This window comes from Oncorhynchus clarkii, unplaced genomic scaffold (genome assembly GCF_045791955.1).
Source record: "Oncorhynchus clarkii lewisi isolate Uvic-CL-2024 unplaced genomic scaffold, UVic_Ocla_1.0 unplaced_contig_13632_pilon_pilon, whole genome shotgun sequence".
NCBI classification, from domain to species: Eukaryota; Metazoa; Chordata; class Actinopteri; order Salmoniformes; family Salmonidae; genus Oncorhynchus; species Oncorhynchus clarkii.
The window spans coordinates 40,410-59,846 of record NW_027261044.1 but is presented as its reverse complement, the minus strand read 5'-3'; the positions used below and the strand labels follow the sequence as shown (position 1 = coordinate 59,846).

The 19,437-nt window shown below is 45.8% G+C and overlaps 1 protein-coding gene across 1 annotated transcript in view; it reads left to right on the top strand.

The window, feature by feature from the left end:
* Nucleotides 1-19,437, top strand: part of LOC139403924 (integrin alpha-11-like) — an 87,655-nt gene that overhangs the window by 33,199 nt on the left and 35,019 nt on the right. The window contains exons 3-10 of the mRNA XM_071147130.1: nucleotides 9,021-9,130; nucleotides 11,560-11,651; nucleotides 12,024-12,138; nucleotides 12,310-12,437; nucleotides 12,636-12,784; nucleotides 13,051-13,195; nucleotides 16,769-16,934; nucleotides 17,058-17,128. Coding sequence (XP_071003231.1) covers nucleotides 9,021-9,130; nucleotides 11,560-11,651; nucleotides 12,024-12,138; nucleotides 12,310-12,437; nucleotides 12,636-12,784; nucleotides 13,051-13,195; nucleotides 16,769-16,934; nucleotides 17,058-17,128 — 976 coding nt within the window. The remainder of the gene's footprint in view (nucleotides 1-9,020; nucleotides 9,131-11,559; nucleotides 11,652-12,023; nucleotides 12,139-12,309; nucleotides 12,438-12,635; nucleotides 12,785-13,050; nucleotides 13,196-16,768; nucleotides 16,935-17,057; nucleotides 17,129-19,437) is intronic.

Genomic DNA, 19,437 nt, shown 5'->3' with positions numbered 1-19,437 from the left:
CAGCCTGGCTGCCATACACTGCATGTGCAGCCCAGTTAACAGCTTCACTCCTTGGCCAGGATCTGAATTGTTGCACATATTTGTATATTTATATCTCTCTCTCTTTTCAATACGAATAAATACACTTGGGAAATGTAATCGTTTTTGAAGGAAGCTGAGCAATCTATCAGATTTGAGTCATATTTCTCAACATTTCCTACAAACATTTTCCTACATTCTACATTAAGAGAGTCTGCTAAATGACTTATCTAGAGCATCTTACAGTTAGTGCATTCATCATATGACAGCTAGGTGGGACAACCACATACCTCAGTCAGAGTAAGTATACTGTAGGTGGGACAACCACATACCTCAGTCAGAGTAAGTATACTGTAGGTGGGACAACCACATACCTCAGTCAGAGTAAGTATACTGTAGGTGGGACAACCACATACCTCAGTCAGAGTAAGTATACTGTAGGTGGGACAACCACATACCTCAGTCAGAGTAAGTATACTGTAGGTGGGACAACCACATACCTCAGTCAGAGAAAGTATACTGTAGGTGGGACAACCACATACCTCAGTCAGAGTAAGTATACTGTAGGTGGGACAACCACATACCTCAGTCAGAGTAAGTATACTGTAGGTGGGACAACCACATACCTCAGTCAGAGTAAGTATACTGTAGGTGGGACAACCACATACCTCAGTCAGAGTAAGTATACTGTAGGTGGGACAACCACATACCTCAGTCAGAGAAAGTATACTGTAGGTGGGACAACCACATACCTCAGTCAGAGAAAGTATACTGTAGGTGGGACAACCACATACCTCAGTCAGAGTAAGTATACTGTAGGTGGGACAACCACATACCTCAGTCAGAGTAAGTATACTGTAGGTGGGACAACCACATACCTCAGTCAGAGTAAGTATACTGTAGGTGGGACAACCACATACCTCAGTCAGAGTAAGTATACTGTAGGTGGGACAACCACATACCTCAGTCAGAGTAAGTATACTGTAGGTGGGACAACCACATACCTCAGTCAGAGTAAGTATACTGTAGGTGGGACAACCACATACCTCAGTCAGAGTAAGTATACTGTAGGTGGGACAACCACATACCTCAGTCAGAGTAAGTATACTGTAGGTGGGACAACCACATACCTCAGTCAGAGTAAGTATACTGTAGGTGGGACAACCACATACCTCAGTCAGAGTAAGTATACTGTAGGTGGGACAACCACATACCTCAGTCAGAGTAAGTATACTGTAGGTGGGACAACCACATACCTCAGTCAGAGTAAGTATACTGTAGGTGGGACAACCACATACCTCAGTCAGAGTAAGTATACTGTAGGTGGGACAACCACATACCTCAGTCAGAGTAAGTATACTGTAGGTGGGACAACCACATACCTCAGTCAGAGTAAGTATACTGTAGGTGGGACAACCACATACCTCAGTCAGAGTAAGTATACTGTAGGTGGGACAACCACATACCTCAGTCAGAGTAAGTATACTGTAGGTGGGACAACCACATACCTCAGTCAGAGTAAGTATACTGTAGGTGGGACAACCACATACCTCAGTCAGAGTAAGTATACTGTAGGTGGGACAACCACATACCTCAGTCAGAGTAAGTATACTGTAGGTGGGACAACCACATACCTCAGTCAGAGTAAGTATACTGTAGGTGGGACAACCACATACCTCAGTCAGAGTAAGTATACTGTAGGTGGGACAACCACATACCTCAGTCAGAGTAAGTATACTGTAGGTGGGACAACCACATACCTCAGTCAGAGTAAGTATACTGTAGGTGGGACAACCACATACCTCAGTCAGAGTAAGTATACTGTAGGTGGGACAACCACATACCTCAGTCAGAGTAAGTATACTGTAGGTGGGACAACCACATACCTCAGTCAGAGTAAGTATACTGTAGGTGGGACAACCACATACCTCAGTCAGAGTAAGTATACTGTAGGTGGGACAACCACATACCTCAGTCAGAGTAAGTATACTGTAGGTGGGACAACCACATACCTCAGTCAGAGTAAGTATACTGTAGGTGGGACAACCACATACCTCAGTCAGAGTAAGTATACTGTAGGTGGGACAACCACATACCTCAGTCAGAGTAAGTATACTGTAGGTGGGACAACCACATACCTCAGTCAGAGTAAGTATACTGTAGGTGGGACAACCACATACCTCAGTCAGAGTAAGTATACTGTAGGTGGGACAACCACATACCTCAGTCAGAGTAAGTATACTGTAGGTGGGACAACCACATACCTCAGTCAGAGTAAGTATACTGTAGGTGGGACAACCACATACCTCAGTCAGAGTAAGTATACTGTAGGTGGGACAACCACATACCTCAGTCAGAGTAAGTATACTGTAGGGGACAACCACATACCTCAGTCAGGACAACCACATACCTCAGTCAGAGTAAGTATACTGTAGGTGGGACAACCACATACCTCAGTCAGAGTAAGTATACTGTAGGTGGGACAACCACATACCTCAGTCAGAGTAAGTATACTGTAGGTGGGACAACCACATACCTCAGTCAGAGTAAGTATACTGTAGGTGGGACAACCACATACCTCAGTCAGAGTAAGTATACTGTAGGTGGGACAACCACATACCTCAGTCAGAGTAAGTATACTGTAGGTGGGACAACCACATACCTCAGTCAGAGTAAGTATACTGTAGGTGGGACAACCACATACCTCAGTCAGAGTAAGTATACTGTAGGTGGGACAACCACATACCTCAGTCAGAGTAAGTATACTGTAGGTGGGACAACCACATACCTCAGTCAGAGAAAGTATACTGTAGGTGGGACAACCACATACCTCAGTCAGAGTAAGTATACTGTAGGTGGGACAACCACATACCTCAGTCAGAGTAAGTATACTGTAGGTGGGACAACCACATACCTCAGTCAGAGAAAGTATACTGTAGGTGGGACAACCACATACCTCAGTCAGAGTAAGTATACTGTAGGTGGGACAACCACATACCTCAGTCAGAGTAAGTATACTGTAGGTGGGACAACCACATACCTCAGTCAGAGTAAGTATACTGTAGGTGGGACAACCACATACCTCAGTCAGAGTAAGTATACTGTAGGTGGGACAACCACATACCTCAGTCAGAGTAAGTATACTGTAGGTGGGACAACCACATACCTCAGTCAGAGTAAGTATACTGTAGGTGGGACAACCACATACCTCAGTCAGAGTAAGTATACTGTAGGTGGGACAACCACATACCTCAGTCAGAGTAAGTATACTGTAGGTGGGACAACCACATACCTCAGTCAGAGTAAGTATACTGTAGGTGGGACAACCACATACCTCAGTCAGAGTAAGTATACTGTAGGTGGGACAACCACATACCTCAGTCAGAGTAAGTATACTGTAGGTGGGACAACCACATACCTCAGTCAGAGAAAGTATACTGTAGGTGGGACAACCACATACCTCAGTCAGAGTAAGTATACTGTAGGTGGGACAACCACATACCTCAGTCAGAGTAAGTATACTGTAGGTGGGACAACCACATACCTCAGTCAGAGTAAGTATACTGTAGGTGGGACAACCACATACCTCAGTCAGAGTAAGTATACTGTAGGTGGGACAACCACATACCTCAGTCAGAGTAAGTATACTGTAGGTGGGACAACCACATACCTCAGTCAGAGTAAGTATACTGTAGGTGGGACAACCACATACCTCAGTCAGAGTAAGTATACTGTAGGTGGGACAACCACATACCTCAGTCAGAGTAAGTATACTGTAGGTGGGACAACCACATACCTCAGTCAGAGTAAGTATACTGTAGGTGGGACAACCACATACCTCAGTCAGAGTAAGTATACTGTAGGTGGGACAACCACATACCTCAGTCAGAGTAAGTATACTGTAGGTGGGACAACCACATACCTCAGTCAGAGTAAGTATACTGTAGGTGGGACAACCACATACCTCAGTCAGAGTAAGTATACTGTAGGTGGGACAACCACATACCTCAGTCAGAGTAAGTATACTGTAGGTGGGACAACCACATACCTCAGTCAGAGTAAGTATACTGTAGGTGGGACAACCACATACCTCAGTCAGAGTAAGTATACTGTAGGTGGGACAACCACATACCTCAGTCAGAGTAAGTATACTGTAGGTGGGACAACCACATACCTCAGTCAGAGTAAGTATACTGTAGGTGGGACAACCACATACCTCAGTCAGAGTAAGTATACTGTAGGTGGGACAACCACATACCTCAGTCAGAGTAAGTATACTGTAGGTGGGACAACCACATACCTCAGTCAGAGTAAGTATACTGTAGGTGGGACAACCACATACCTCAGTCAGAGTAAGTATACTGTAGGTGGGACAACCACATACCTCAGTCAGAGTAAGTATACTGTAGGTGGGACAACCACATACCTCAGTCAGAGTAAGTATACTGTAGGTGGGACAACCACATACCTCAGTCAGAGTAAGTATACTGTAGGTGGGACAACCACATACCTCAGTCAGAGTAAGTATACTGTAGGTGGGACAACCACATACCTCAGTCAGAGTAAGTATACTGTAGGTGGGACAACCACATACCTCAGTCAGAGTAAGTATACTGTAGGTGGGACAACCACATACCTCAGTCAGAGAAAGTAAACTGAACAAAAATATAAATTCAACATGCAACTATTTGACTGAGTTACAGATCATATACGGAAATCAGTCAATTCAAATAAATTCATGAGTCACAGGACTGGGTAGGAGTGGCGCCATGGGTAGGGCAGGGAGGGTATAGGCCCACCCATTGGGGAGCCAGGCCCAGCCAATCAAAACAAGTTTTTTTCCCCCACAATAAATAAAATGGCTTTATTAAAGATATACTCATTTTCATCAGCTGTCCAGTCACAGATGATCCCACAGGTGAAGAAGCAGGATGTGGAGGTCCTGGGCTGGCATGGTTACACGTGGTCTGCGGTTGTGAGGCCGTTTGGACGTACTGATAAATTCTCTAAAATGACGCTGGAGGTGGCTTATTGTAGAGAAATTAACATTCAATTCACTTGTAACAGCTCTGGTGGACATTCCTGCAGTCAACATTCCAATTGCATGCTCCCTCAAATCTTGAGACATCGGTAGCATTGTGTTGTGTGACAAAACTGCACATTTTAGAGTGGCCTTTAATTGTCCCCAGCACAAGGTGCACTTATGAAATTATCGTGCAGTTTAACTTCTTCATATGCCACATCTTGGCAAAGGAAAAACGCACAAAATTTGAGAAATAAAGTTTGCGCGTATGGAACATTTCTTGGATAATTATTTTCAGCTCATGTAACACGGGACCAAAAGTTCAGTTTATATTTTTTGTTCAGTATACACAATAAAGTAGCTATCAGAAAATTCAGTGCTAGTAAGGTACCTTATTCAAACATTCAGTGACATACAACGCTTCTGTTTCAGTTGACATGACCTGCACTTATGATATCAGTGTTACGCACGCCTCTTGGAGGGAACGCAACACCCTGCTACACTCAACTCCCCGTGGAGTGAAAGAGAGTATTACAGTTTACTGGGAATTTATTTTCTTAACACGGTATATGTATGACCGCAGGCCTCTTGCCTAAGCACTCCCAAGGTGCCTTCCCCTCCCCCCTGGGAACAAAAGAAACAGAATAATACAAACTTAAAGTGAACAAGTTCAATAATCAAAAACACAGTCCTATTGGCACACACATACCTCAGAAGTAGCAGCTACAAAATACTTCCCACTAAACTGTCTCTGCACAACATCCAACACAGGACATCCAAGAAGCTCCTACTTCCTGACAAAGGAACACTGGCTTTTCAAGCTGCAGAAGGAGTTGGTAATGGCAGACAGCTGTATCTCCTGACGACAGGGCGGGGTCAGAGTACCAATCTGAAATGGGGCCGACCAATCAGCTGCTTTGGACTTCAGGAAGCCATTTCCTGAAATATACACATTCAAACACATACAAACCCATAACAGAAACTGGGGAACATAACACCAGTTTACTACTTGAATATTGTATGATGTCATAATCTCAAGAAACCTGTCATAGTAGTTTTAGATGACCAAGGATGTTCATGCCAAGTGTCATGTTTTGTTTAGGTAACCATTATACCATACGTAAATGTACCACACCACTAAAATGTTACCTCATAGGAACAATGTGATGGAGACATGTTTTAAAACTACAGAGGTTCGTGTGGTTGACCCATAACTCCAGGCAGTAAATTGATGGAGGTCTGGTTTTGCTATTAAGGGGTGTCAAGTGTTTGCAAGTAGCCTAGCGGGTCAAATCTACCGGTGTGCCCTTGAGCAAGGCACTTAACCCTAATTGGATAAGAGCGCCTGCTAAATGACTGACATGTAAATGTTAAATGTAAATGTGGTCCCTTCCCTTTGGGACACCTCTGACCTGATGAGTGAATTGCTCCTGTGCATGCCACTATCCTGAGTAGCCCAGGTGGTAAGGGTAGGTAACAACACATCTGCCATGCTGATCCTCAACACGGGGGCCCCTCAAGGGTGTGTGCTCAGTTCCTTCCTGTCCTCCCTGTTCACTCATGACTGCACGGTCAGGCACGTTCAGGCACAACTCCAACACCATCATTAAGTTTGCAGACACAACAGTGGTAGGCCTGATCACCGAGAACGATGAGACAGCCTTTAGGGAGGAGTTCAGAGACCTGACCGTGTGGTGCAAGGACAAAAACATCTCCCTCAACGTGATCAAGACAAAGGAGATTAGTGTGGACTACAGAAAAAGGAGGACCGAGCACGTCCCCATTCTCATCGACGGGGCTGCAGTGGAGCAGGTTGAGAGCTTCAAGTTCCTTGGCGTCCTAACATGGTCCAAGCACACCAAGACAGTCGTGAAGAGTGCACGACAAAACCTATTCCCCGTCAGGAGTCTGAAAAGATTTGACGTGGGTCCTCAGATCCTCAAAAGTTTCTACAATTGCAACATCGAGAGCATCCTGACGGGTATGGCAACGGCTCTGCCTCCGACTGCAAGGCACTACAGAGGGTAGTGCGTACAGCCCAGTACGTCAGAGGAAGGCCCTAAAAATGGTCAAAGACTACAGCCACCCTAGTCATAGATTGTTCTCTCTGTTACCACACGGCAAGTGGTACCGGAGCGCCAAGTCTAGGTCCAAGAGGCTTCTAAACAGCTTCTACCCTCTGAACATCTAATCAAATGGCTGCCCAGACTATTTGCACTGCCCCCCCCCCCCCCCCCCCCCCCCCCACTCTCTGTTATTATCTATGCATAGTCACTTTAATAACTCTACCAACATGTACATTATACCTCAATTACCTCGACTAAGCGGTGCCCCCACACATTGACTCTGTACCGGTACCCCCTGTTTATAGCCTCCACATTGACTCTGTACCGGTACCCCCTGTTTATAGCCTCGCTAGTTTTATTTTACTGAAGCTCTTTAATTATTTGTTACTTTCATTGGTTACTTTTTTTATAGGTATTTTTTTAAAACTGCATTGTTGGTTGTTGGTTGTAAATAAGCATTTCACTGTAAGGTCTACAACCAACAGTTGAATTCGGCGCATGTAGCAAGTACAATTTCATTTGATTTTGATTTGATTTGTCTTAGGCTACATATGTTTCTTGTGTTGACAGCTTAGGTTACTAACAGAAGCTCTTGTAAAAAAAATATATCAATATATTGCATGATGGTAATCATGTGTTGGTGTCTGATCTAAAGATATCATATGCTAAACTTTGAGGAGATCTGTGTTTATGTATGAGAAGAATCAGGTGAAGTTTGTCATCACCTGGAAGAACTTCATGTACCAAGACATTGTGTTACAAGGTGAAAGGTCAAGAGATAATCAAGAAAACCTATCTGCGTTTTGTGTTTTCATGCTGTCACATAAACGTCTTGGCAAAAGTCTCTGGTTCCTACCCAAGAATACAAAGAGCTCTTCTATCTCAGATACTTCAGGAGACTTTTATCTGTCCAGCCTGATGTAAACACAGAGTGTTTTAAATGCTCCACCACATTAAGTCATCGAAAGCCTTCACTGACATCTACAACATTTACAAGAGCATCCTGACCTGACACTGATGTACAACCCCAAAGTCGAGTGACAAACTGTCTCCCCCTGAGCTCTACGTCATGACCACAGAACTCTGAGCCTGCTTGTGTTTCAGCCAAGGAGAACTCATGGTGACCCGTCCTGTATTGTTTCATGGTGAAATGCCTCCTCATTGGGTATTTCAATTGATTCGGTCAGCATGCTCGCCGATATCACAATTTCCCGCTCTCCTTTCTTTCTCTATCTACCTTTTGCGATCTCTATATATTGTTCTCTCTCTGTGTGTGTGTGTGTGTGTGTGTGTGTGTGTGTGTGTGTGTGTGTGTGTGTGTGTGTGTGTGTGTGTGTGTGTGTGTGTGTGTGTGTGTGTGTGTGTGTGTGTGAGAGAGAGAGAGAGAGAGAGACAGAGAATCTGAGAGAGCAAAAGAGAGAGAAAGAGAGAGGACGAGAGTCTGCGTTCAGAGGAGTAGTTAACAGGGTGAGAGAGAGAGCGAGAGAGACAGAGAGACAGGGAGAGAGAATCTTCCCAGGGTCAATGTGGAGTGGATACAGTGTTTATAGGCCAGTGTGTTTATGTGCGTGTCAGTCTGGGGTCAGGGGAGAAGTCAACATGCTCCCACAGGAACACAGCCAGTCACAAACAAGGAAGTTCACGAGTGTTTCAAATACCTGCTCTGATACTCACTGGGTGTGTGTTTGTTAAGTTAGCAAAGACATTCCAGTCAGATAAATCGGTGTAGCAGAGTTTAAATGCCGTCTCTTTCACACCATTATTTCTTATCAGATGAAACGTCATTAGGAGAAGTGCCTTCAATGTTATCACAATATTTTTACAATGTCACAACAAATACTATTAATACAAAACAATTGTAATATGCAATTCATTTTGGGGGGATTTCAACTGTCTTGTTTTATGTTTCACAGGTTATTGGTGGGAGCTCCATATGAAACCAATGGTCACCACCAGACAGGGGATGTGTACAAATGCCCATTGGGAAAACGGTCCAATGGCAGCTGCTCCAAACTCAACCTAGGTACAGTAGACCTATCAACTCTCACAGACTTGACATGTGCCTACTGTGCCTCATGAGACTGATGTGTGTGTGTGCTGTAGCCATTAGAGTGTGTGTGTATACATCTTATATGTGTGTTCATAGGTTGTGTGTGAGTGGAATCTGGGAACCATGCTGTTCATTCCACCTTTAACAGTTTATGTACATTTCCACATCTATATCCTCCTAGGCATCCCGCTACACGTCCACATCCTCCTAGGCATCACGCCACACGTCCACATCCTCCTAGGCATCACGCCACACGTTCACATCCTCCTAGGCATCCCGCCACACGTCCACATCCTCCTAGGCATCACGCCACACGTCCACATCCTCCTAGGCATCACGCCACACGTCCACATCCTCCTAGGCATCACGCCACACGTCCACATCCTCCTAGGCATCACGCCACACGTCCACATCCTCCTAGGCATCACGCCACACGTCCACATCCTCCTAGGCATCACGCCACACGTCCACATCCTCCTAGGCATCACGACACACGTCCACATCCTCCTAGGCATCACGCCACACGTCCACATCCTCCTAGGCATCACGCCACACGTCCACATCCTCCTAGGCATCACGCCACACGTCCACATCCTCCTAGGCATCACGCCACACGTCCACGTCCTCCTAGGCATCACGCCACACGTTCACGTCCTCCTAGGCATCACGCCACACGTCCACATCCTCCTAGGCATCACGCCACACGTCCACATCCTCCTAGGCATCACGCCACACGTCCACATCCTCCTAGGCATCACGCCACACGTCCACATCCTCCTAGGCATCACGCCACACGTCCACATCCTCCTAGGCATCACGCCACACGTCCACATCCTCCTAGGCATCACGCCACATCCTCCTAGGCATCACGCCACTGGTCCACATCCTCCTAGGCATCACGCCACACGTCCACATCCTCCTAGGCATCACGCCACACGTCCACATGTCTCCTTAGATGAGACCTATCTGCTCTGTGTTGTACAGAGAGACACAGCGAGATGTGTGAACTAGCTGGCAGATATTGTATGGTGTAGACACTGCTGCTCCTGGCTTGACAAGTGTAACAAACCTAGTTCCCGGAAGCTCCTTTCCTGCAGTCAAATGATCAAATCGCCCTTCTAATGGCCTCACGGGTGGAATGTTGTTAATATTTCTCATAATTTCATAATTAATTTTTAAAAAATCAAAAAACCTGCTGAAAATCTGCTGTTTTATTATATTTCAGTCTTCTGTGATGTATATAAAGTGTCATATTGGGATGCAAAGACATTTCAACTCTATATCTGACACGGTACAGGTGTCTTCTTTTAAGCCAATAACCATGTGTGAAGTGTCTACTTTTGTTTCAGACTAGATTTGTTTAAGACTACCAAGAAACGCTGTGTGTGACCCTGATTTAGCCCACTGTAGTAACATGCTCTGCACACTGCCTCAAAGCACAGGTGTCTCGTCCTTTAGTTGGGAGACTTGGTATCCTCTTCTTAACTGCCGTGTGTAGTCAGTGGGTTTGCAGAAGCTTGTGAAGCGACTTCCCCGCAGGTTCATAACAGAAGTGAAAAATATACGCAAAAGTCTTCCAAATCTGTAGAAACTTCAAACTATGTATATACTGCACTCTATACCATCTACTGTATCTTTATGTAATACATGTATCACTAGCCACTTTAACTATGCCACTTTGTTTACATACTCATCTCATATGTATATGTATATACTGCACTCTATATCATCTACTGCATCTTTATGTAATACATGTATCACTAGCCACTTTAACTATGCCACTTTGTTTACATACTCATCTCATATGTATATACTGTACTCGATACCATCTACTGTATCTTTATGTAATACATGTATCACTAGCCACTTTAACTATGCCACTTTGTTTACATACTCATCTCATATGTATATACTGTACTCGATACCATCTACTGTATCTTTATGTAATACATGTATCACTAGCCACTTTAACTATGCCACTTTGTTTACATACTCATCTCATATGTATATACTGTACTCGATACCATCTACTGTATCTTTATGTAATACATGTATCACTAGCCACTTTAACTATGCCACTTTGTTTACATACTCATCTCATATGTATATACTGCACTCAATACCATCTACTGTATCTTGCCTATGCCGCTCTGTACCATCACTCATTCATATATCTTTATGTACATATTCTTTATCCCTTTACACTTGTGTCTATAAGGTAGTAGTTTTGGAATTGTTAGCTAGATTACTTGTTGGTTATTACTACATTGTCGGAACTAGAAGCACAAGCATTTCGCTACACTCGCATTAACATCTGCTAACCATGTGTATGTGACAAATAAATTTGATTAGATTTTTAAACATTGTTATTTCTTTGACTCTGTCTTTTCTTGTTCCTCAAGGAAGGATTTCTCTGACCAATGTCGCCGAGCGAAAAGACAAGATGAGGCTGGGGATGACGCTGACAACCAACCCCAAAGACAACAGCTTTGTGGTTAGTGATGAACACCCAGGCTATCAAAAGTATAGTGTCATTATGTGTGGTTTCCACAGAGACTAACTTGGTGGTCAATTTCAGGGGTATGTGAAGAACAACGGAGGCTGCTGAGAGGGGAACGGCTCATAGTAATGGCTGGAACGGCGCAAATGGAATGGCATTAAACCATGGGTGTGATGTATGTGATACCATTCCACCTATTCTGCTCCAGCCATTACCACGAGCCCATCCTCCCCAATTAAGGTGTCACCAACCTCCTGTGGTGAAGAACCACATATAGTTTTTGTGATGACCTTTTCATCCAACGTAGGCCCACGGTACATGTCTCAGTCATGCTGTGCTGAATGTGTTTTCTTGTGTGTTGTACAGGTCTGTGGACCCCTGTGGTCCTATGAGTGTGGCAGCTCATACTACAGCACTGGGATATGCTCTCGAGTCAACGCCAGCTTCAAATTCTCCAAAACCATAGCTCCAGCCTTCCAGAGTAAATACAGAGCACGCCCCTTTCCTGTTTGGCAATGCTTTATGGATCTTCTTCCATAAGTACAAGTCATTATTGATTATTATTGATGCATTAGACTGTTTGCCATTGCTCAACCATAAAGGTTGCATTGATGGTGCAGTTCAGACATTACTGTGTGTCTTCCTCTGCTAGGGTGTGAGACCTACATGGATATAGTGATCGTTCTGGATGGTTCCAACTCCATCTACCCCTGGACGGAGGTGCAAGCCTTCCTTATCAACATTCTACAGAAGTTCTACATTGGACCAGGCCAGATACAGGTGAGTTGTGGGAAATGTGTCGCTCTGGCTAACCTGGTTGAATTGCCTGTTATGCCCCAGTTTTCATGATTCAACTCGAGGTCTGGAGTGTCAAAGGACGATGTTGTCTGAGTCCATGTTGATGTTTAGTAGAATGAAAAACCAGACGTGTTTTGTCCCTCCAGACCTGTTATAATGTATGTGCGTGATATGGTTCAGGTTGGAGTGGTGCAGTATGGGGAGAAGGTGGTGCACGAGTTCCATCTGAATGACTACAAGTCGGTGGAGGAGGTGGTGAAGAGAGCAAGCAACATCCATCAGAGAGGTGGAGAGGAAACCAACACGGCACTCGGCATCAACGTTGCTCGGTAAACCTCCCTAACTGATATGAAACTACAGCAGCAATATCCCTAATATTGAATCAGTATAGTATTGGAAGCTGTCTGTTGTATCTCACAACAAGTACAACTATAATGACATAGAGTAAATTATTGTAAATGACACTAGGTAATAGTAATAGAAGACGATAAAATACTGTATTTGTTACCTTATTCTGGGTTATTACTCAAATCCCACTTTTTGGCTGTAAACTTTGAACCTTTCAAATACGAGTTGAATAAATCACATGCCACAGCTCAGAAGCATTCAAACGAGGAGCCCGACGAGGCGCCAAGAAGGTGATGATCGTGATCACTGACGGGGAGTCACATGACAGCCCTGACCTTCAACAGGCCATCGAGGACAGCGAGAAGGATGGCATCACCCGCTATGCCATCGCTGTGAGTCACCGTCTCTGTCTCCTTCCTCTCTCCTGCTACATCATCACTGTGAGTCATCCTCTCTGTCTCCTTCCTCTCTCCTGCTACATCATCACTGTGAGTCATCCTCTCTGTCTCCTTCCTCTCTCCTGCTACATCATCACTGTGAGTCATCCTCTCTGTCACCTTCCTCTCTCCTGCTACATCATCACTGTGAGTCATCCTCTCTGTCTTCTTCCTGTCCTCAATCAATCAATCAAATTTATTTTATATAGCCCTTCGTACATCAGCTGATATCTCAAAGTGCTGTACAGAAACCCAGCCTAAAACCCCAAACAGCAAGCAATGCAGGTGAAGAAGCACGGTGGCTAGGAAAAACTCCCTAGAAAGGCCAAAACCTAGGAAGAAACCTAGAGAGGAACCAGGCTATGTGGGGTGGCCAGTCCTCTTCTGGCTGTGCCGGGTGGAGATTATAACAGAACATGGTCAAGATGTTCAAATGTAAATGTCCTCTCTCCTGCTACACCATCACTGTGAGTCATCCTCTCTGTCTCCTTCCTCTCTCCTGCTACATCATCACTGTGAGTCATCCTCTCTGTCTCCTTCGTCTCTCCTGCTACATCATCACTGTGAGTCATCCTCTCTGTCTCTTTCCTCTCTCCTGCTACATCATCACTGTGAGTCATCCTCTCTGTCTCCTTCCTCTCTCCTGCTACATCATCACTGTGAGTCATCCTCTCTGTCTCTTTCCTCTCTCCTGCTACATCATCACTGTGAGTCATCCTCTCTGTCTCCTTCCTTTCCTCTCTCCTGCTACATCATCACTGTGAGTCATCCTCTCTGTCTCCTTCCTCTCTCCTGCTACATCATCACTGTGAGTCATCCTCTCTGTCTCCTCCCTCTCCTGCTACATCATCACTGTGAGTCATCCTCTCTGTCTCCTTCCTCTCTCCTGCTACATCATCACTGTGAGTCATTCTCTCTGTCTCCTTCCTCTCTCCTGCTACATCATCGCTGTGAGTCATCCTCTCTGTCTCCTTCCTCTCTCCTGCTACATCATCACTGTGAGTCATCCTCTCTGTCTCCTTCCTGTCCTCTCTCCTGCTACATCATCACTGTGAGTCATCCTCTCTGTCTCCTTCCTCTCTCCTGCTACATCATCACTGTGAGTCATTCTCTCTGTCTCCTTCCTCTCTCCTGCTACATCATCACTGTGAGTCAACCTCTCTGTCTCCTTCCTCTCTCCTGCTACATCATCACTGTGAGTCATCCTCTCTGTCTCCTTCCTGTCCTCTCTCCTGCTACATCATCATTGTGAGTCATCCTCTCTGTCTCCTTCCTATCTCCTGCTATACCATCACTGTGAGTCATCCTCTCTGTCTCCTTCCTGTCCTCTCTCCTGCTACATCATCACTGTGAGTCATCCTCTCTGTCTCCTCCCTGTCCTCTCTCCTGCTACATCATCACTGTGAGTCATCCTCTCTGTCTCCTTCCTCTCTCCTGCTACACCATCACTGTGAGTCATCCTCTCTGTCTCCTCCCTCTCCTGCTACATCATCACTGTGAGTCATCCTCTCTGTCTCCTCCCTCTCCTGCTACATCATCACTGTGAGTCATCCTCTCTGTCTCCTCCCTCTCCTGCTACATCATCACTGCGAGTCATCCTCTCTGTCTCCTTCCTCTCTCCTACTACACCATCACTGTGAGTCATCCTCTCTGTCTCTTCCCTGTCCTCTCTCCTGCTACATCATCACTGTGAGTCATCCTCTCTGTCTCCTTCCTCTCTCCTGCTACATCATCACTGTGAGTCATCCTCTCTGTCTCCTTCCTTTCACCTGCTACATCATCACTGTGAGTCATCCTCTCTGTCTCCTTCCTGTCCTCTCTCCTGCTACATCATCACTGTGAGTCATCCTCTCTGTCTCCTTCCTCTCTCCTGCTACATCATCACTGTGAGTCATCCTCTCTGTCTCCTTCCTGTCCTCTCTCCTGCTACATCATCACTGTGAGTCATCCTCTCTGTCTCCTTCCTCTCTCCTGCTACATCATCACTGTGAGTCACCGTCTCTGTCTCCTTCCTCTCTCCTGCTACACCATCACTGTGAGTCATCCTCTCTGTCTCCTTCCTCTCTCCTGCTACATCTTCACTGTGAGTCATCCTCTCTGTCTCCTTCCTCTCTGCCTCCTTCCTCTCTCCTGCTACATCATCACTGTGAGTCACCGTCTCTGCCTCCTTCCTGTCCTCTCTCCTGCTACACCATCACTGTGAGTCATCCTCTCTGTCTCCTTCCTCTCTCCTGCTACACCATCACTGTGAGTCATCCTCTCTGTCTCCTTCCTCTCTCCTGCTACACCATCACTGTGAGTCATCCTCTCTGTCTCCTTCCTCTCTCCTGCTACATCTTCACTGTGAGTCATCCTCTCTGTCTCCTTCCTCTCTGTCTCCTTCCTCTCTCCTGCTACACCATCACTGTGAGTCACCGTCTCTGTCTCCTTCCTGTCCTCTCTCCTGCTACACCATCACTGTGAGTCATCCTCTCTGTCTTCTATAAACCAATGAGGAGATGGGAGAGGCAGGACTTACAGCACGATCTGCGTTAGAAATAGAAAGGAGTTCTATTTTAGCCCTTGGCAAAGCAGACATTGGTTGACACGCGCGAACAGTGTGGGTGCAATAATTGAATAACATGGATTTCTAAATGTATTTTGTGCACCCGACAGAGCGGTGTTGTCAGGGTATTAGACAGAGCGGTGTTGTCAGGGTATTAGACAGAGCGGTGTTGTCAGGGTATTAGACAGAGCGGTGTTGTCAGGGTATTAGACAGAGCGGTGTTGTCAGGGTATTAGACAGAGCGGTGTTGTCAGGGTATTAGACAGAGCGGTGTTGTCAGGGTATTAGACAGAGCGGTGTTGTCAGGCTATTAGACAGAGCGGTGTTGTCAGGGTATTAGACAGAGTGGTGTTGTCAGGGTATTAGACAGAGCGGTGTTGTCAGGGTATTAGACAGAGCGGTGTTGTCAGGGTATTAGACAGAGCGGTGTTGTCAGGGTATTAGACAGAGCGGTGTTGTCAGGGTATTAGACAGAGCGGTGTTGTCAGGGTATTAGACAGAGCGGTGTTGTCAGGTTATTAGACAGAGCCTAAACGGTTTAGTGCCCTCTCAAAATGTATATACACAGCCAGCAAGTGGTTGAAGGTGTGAATGATCTTTCCAAGCCCACAGAACACTTTGGTTAAGCCCGCTTTGGCATGGGGTTCTCCTGAGCTTATTCAGCCCATAGATGATGAGGTGAGGGGCCCAGTCAAACCAGGCCATGGGCATCTAAGAAGAGAAGGGAGGTGCTGAGTTCATTTGGTTGCTGACAGCTGGAATTTGTGACAGCAGGCAGCAGGGCCACAGTCCACCAAAGGATTGGAAGTTGGAACCACCCTTCTCTGGTTAAACTTCTAAGTCTATCTAAAGTGTGCCAGTTTCCCTATTGGTTTGTGTGGGCAAAAGGATTGTTGAGTCACAGTTCATAAGTGAGATGGCTCTATAGTAGGGCACTCTACAACAAAGTCTGGTGATTGATGTCTCTGTCTGGTTGTCACCAGGTGCTTGGCTACTACAACCGGCGTGGAATCAACCCAGAGGCATTCCTGAATGAAATCAAGTATATCGCTAGTGACCCCGATGACAAGCACTTCTTCAAGGTGACTGATGAGTCTGCCTTGAAGGACATTGTGGACGCGCTTGGGGATAGGATCTTCAGTTTGGAAGGTATTCCATATAACGCTGTAAAACAGCCATCTGTAAACCACAAACTAGACCCAACTCATTTCCTTTTCCTGTTCTCAAAGAAAATAATTCCTCCTGCTGAACTCACCTGGTCTTCCTCTACAGGGACCAGTAAGAACGGGACAGCCTTTGGCCTCCAGATGTCTCAGGCTGGCTTCTCTTCACACTTCGTGGAGGTGAGTCTCACCACTGCTGCCAGTATACCCCCCCCCCCCCCCCACACACACACACACACACCTCTCTCCTACTCCTGACAGGTTTCCACCCCCCCATCCCATCCCTCACTCTCCAGGTTCCTGGGGGGCCTGCTGTGATGCTGAGGTCATCCTGATTAAGGAACCCCTCACTGACGACAGTCATTGTTCCACTTTGACCTTCCAGAGGTGCGAATAAGACACTCTGAAGTCCCCAGGGGGTCGTAGCAGAGAAGGCTGAAAGAACATCTCACCAGAGAGTTTTTATTTTATTTTACCTTTATGTAACTAGGCAAGTAAGAACAAATTCTTATTTTCAATAACGGCCTAGGAACAGTGGGTTAACTGCCTTGTTCAGGGGCAGAAAGATAGATTTTTACCTTGTCAGCTCTGGGATTCTTGCAACCTTTCAGTTAAGAGTCCAACGGTGTAACCACTAGGCTACCTGCCGCCCCTTAAAAGATGTTGGGGTGTCTTTCCTGAAAGTTTTGGTTGCATTCAGACCTGACAGGGGCGGTGTGTTGGCTTTGGGCTTGACACAGCTGGAGAGGTATCCGCAAGTGTCTGTCCAACTCCTGTTTTCTACTGTAGCTTCATCACCATCCTCCCTCATGTACCAGTCTTCCTGTTTTCTACTGTAGCTTCATCACCATCCTCCCTCATGTACCAGTCTTCCTGTTTTCTACTGTAGCTTCATCACCATCCTCCCTCATGTACCAGTCTTCCTGTTTTCTACTGTAGCTTCATCACCATCCTCCCTCATGTACCAGTCTTCCTGTTTTCTACTGTAGCTTCATCACCATCCTCCCCCATGTACCAGTCTTCCTGTTTTCTACCTTCAGTACCAGTCTTCCTGTTTTCTACTGTAGTCTTCCTGTTTTCTACTGTAGTTGACATCACCATCCTCCCTCATGTACCAGTCTTCCTGTTTTCTACTGTAGTTGACATCACCATCCTCCCTCATGTACCAGTCTTCCTGTTTTCTACTGTAGCTTCATCACCATCCTCCCTCATGTACCAGTCTTCCTGTTTTCTACTGTAGCTTCATCACCATCCTCCCTCATGTACCAGTCTTCCTGTTTTCTACTGTAGCTTCATCACCATCCTCCCTCATGTACCAGTCTTCCTGTTTTCTACTGTAGCCTCATCACCATCCTCCCCCATGTACCAGTCTTCCTGTTTTCTACTGTAGCTTCATCACCATCCTCCCTCATGTACCAGTCTTCCTGTTTTCTACTGTAGCTTCATCACCATCCTCCCTCATGTACCAGTCTTCCTGTTTTCTACTGTAGCTTCATCACCATCCTCCCTCATGTACCAGTCTTCCTGTTTTCTACTGTAGCTTCATCACCATCCTCCCTCATGTACCAGTCTTCCTGTTTTCTACTGTAGCTTCATCACCATCCTCCCTCATGTACCAGTCTTCCTGTTTTCTACTGTAGCTACATCACCATCCTCCCTCATGTACCAGTCTTCCTGTTTTCTACTGTAGCTTCATCACCATCCTCCCTCATGTACCAGTCTTCCTGTTTTCTACTGTAGTTGACATCACCATCCTCCCTCATGTACCAGTCTTCCTGTTTTCTACTGTAGTTGACATCACCATCCTCCCTCATGTACCAGTCTTCCTGTTTTCTACTGTAGTTGACATCACCATCCTCCCTCATGTACCAGTCTTCCTGTTTTCTACTGTAGCTTCATCACCATCCTCCCTCATGTACCAGTCTTCCTGTTTTCTACTGTAGCTTCATCACCATCCTCCCTCATGTACCAGTCTTCCTGTTTTCTACTGTAGCTTCATCACCATCCTCCCTCATGTACCAGTCTTCCTGTTTTCTACTGTAGCTTCATCACCATCCTCCCTCATGTACCAGTCTTCCTGTTTTCTACTGTAGCTTCATCACCATCCTCCCTCATGTACCAGTCTTCCTGTTTTCTACTGTAGCTTCATCACCATCCTCCCTCATGTACCAGTCTTCCTGTTTTCTACTGTAGCTTCATCACCATCCTCCCTCATGTACCAGTCTTCCTGTTTTCTACTGTAGTTGACATCACCATCCTCCCTCATGTACCAGTCTTCCTGTTTTCTACAGTCTTCCTGTTTTCTACTGTAGCTTCATCACCATCCTCCCTCATGTACCAGTCTTCCTGTTTTCTACTGTAGCTTCATCACCATCCTCCCTCATGTACCAGTCTTCCTGTTTTCTACTGTAGCTTCATCACCATCCTCCCCCATGTACCAGTCTTCCTGTTTTCTACTGTAGCTTCATCACCATCCTCCCTCATGTACC